We start from the raw sequence: 1,535 nt of genomic DNA, 5'->3' as shown, positions 1-1,535 counted from the left end.
GTACGTTGATGATGCAAGACCTACAGAGGGTATGTCAATGGATCAGTAGGCTTTTTCTTGGATGTGGTATTGCGATAGTTGTAGCTCACATATGTTTGAAACCGGGTATAGTTCCAACCCGATTAGGATTGGCCTTTCTCCTGATGACATACATACAGCGGAGATGCACAAAAAAGGGACACACAAATACATACAAGTGTCGTTCTTCATTGGTTGGAAAACTTGACTGATGTCCAATTGATTTTCAGTCAAACGTCAAATATACACTCCCTAAAAATAATGTAATGTAATGCAAAGTTGAATAATATAAACTACACAAAATATACCTATTGACTTGATATATAGACAAGCAAACGTACTCGTGGGAACACAATTTAGAACTGTGCTTGGATCCAATCCACCGTGCTCTTCTCAACCTGGAAGGCTTTGGTAGTAATACCAGCAGGGATGGAAGGCTCTGCTCCAAACACCGCGTTGGCTATCGTGATCACTCCAGGGTTCTGGCTGCTCAGCGCCGCAATGGCCACCGCGTTACTCGTCCTGTTATTGTACTGGTAATGGACGAGGCCCTTAGGAAACACAAACACATCTCCCTTGTTCAAAACCTTGTCAAAGTGCTTGTTCTCGGGGTTCGACGTCACGAACCCGACGTGTAGGCAGCCCTCCAGCACGGTCAAAATCTCGGTGGAACGCAGGTGGGTGTGGGGAGGGTTGAGGCCAAACGGCGCGTAGTCTATGCGGACGAGGGAGACGCCCATGGTGTTCAGCCCACCGATCTGCGCGACGTTGACGGCGGTCACCGCAGAGCCCTGCTTGTTGGTTGTATTGCCGGGCACGTGGAGACGGGAGAAGTAGAAGTCCTCGACGACGACCTCTTTTGCCGCTTTGCAAGCCAGTCCGTTGAGATGCGCTACATGGGTGAATGCATTCGTATAAGATAAAAGATGGGTGATCGCTTAGCTACAATTCCATGGAGTATATCGGTGTGCATGTTGTACCTGGAGACGTCTTGTCGGCAACGCAGAAGTCCTGGAGAAGGCTAGGGTCGGAGGCCGTGGCGCCATGCGAGCATGCAAGGACCAGGAGAGCTCCTGCAAGGAGCAACACTCGAATGGCCATGTCTCTTTGCTTTCTCCTCGCTAGAGTAAATTAGCAAGCAGTCGAGCTTTGGAATTGGTTGCTATGCTGCTTCAATTGTGTGATGTTTAAGGAGTGGAGAAGGCTGTATTTATAGGGAGATGATATACATGGTCGGGTAGGAAGTTAGGAACAAGTCTTTGTGATGTGGGTAGCCTGCAGAGCGCGTGTATGTATAATATGCATGGGACGGCAGGATCAAAGTAATACTAGCATGCATGATTACCTATTTACATCACATCAGTCAATGGTTGAACAAGTCGACTGTACATATCCACATCGATCGACCAAGAATCCAAGAGAGAATGCCATCTCTCCACATGGATCTCACCGGTACAGCTGTAGGCCCGCGCTTAACGTCGAAACGGGACAACTTTCTTTTTCCGATAAAATCCATT

The 1,535-nt window shown here is 48.1% G+C and overlaps 1 protein-coding gene across 1 annotated transcript; it reads right to left on the bottom strand.

The window, feature by feature from the left end:
• Nucleotides 1-374: 374 nt before the first annotated feature.
• Nucleotides 375-1,119, bottom strand: LOC125519658 (putative germin-like protein 2-2). The gene is made up of 2 exons (XM_048684388.1): nt 999-1,119; nt 375-910 (listed from the first exon to the last, which is right to left on the bottom strand). The coding sequence occupies exons 1-2, from the start codon at nt 1,117-1,119 to the stop codon at nt 375-377; spliced, it is 657 nt and encodes a 218-aa protein (XP_048540345.1).
• Between the last annotated feature and the right edge of the window lie 416 nt (nt 1,120-1,535).

Source organism: Triticum urartu, chromosome 7 (assembly GCF_003073215.2).
Source record: "Triticum urartu cultivar G1812 chromosome 7, Tu2.1, whole genome shotgun sequence".
Classification (NCBI taxonomy): domain Eukaryota; kingdom Viridiplantae; phylum Streptophyta; class Magnoliopsida; order Poales; family Poaceae; genus Triticum; species Triticum urartu.
Note: the sequence above shows the minus strand (reverse complement) of the source record. Positions and strands in the feature narration are given on the sequence as shown.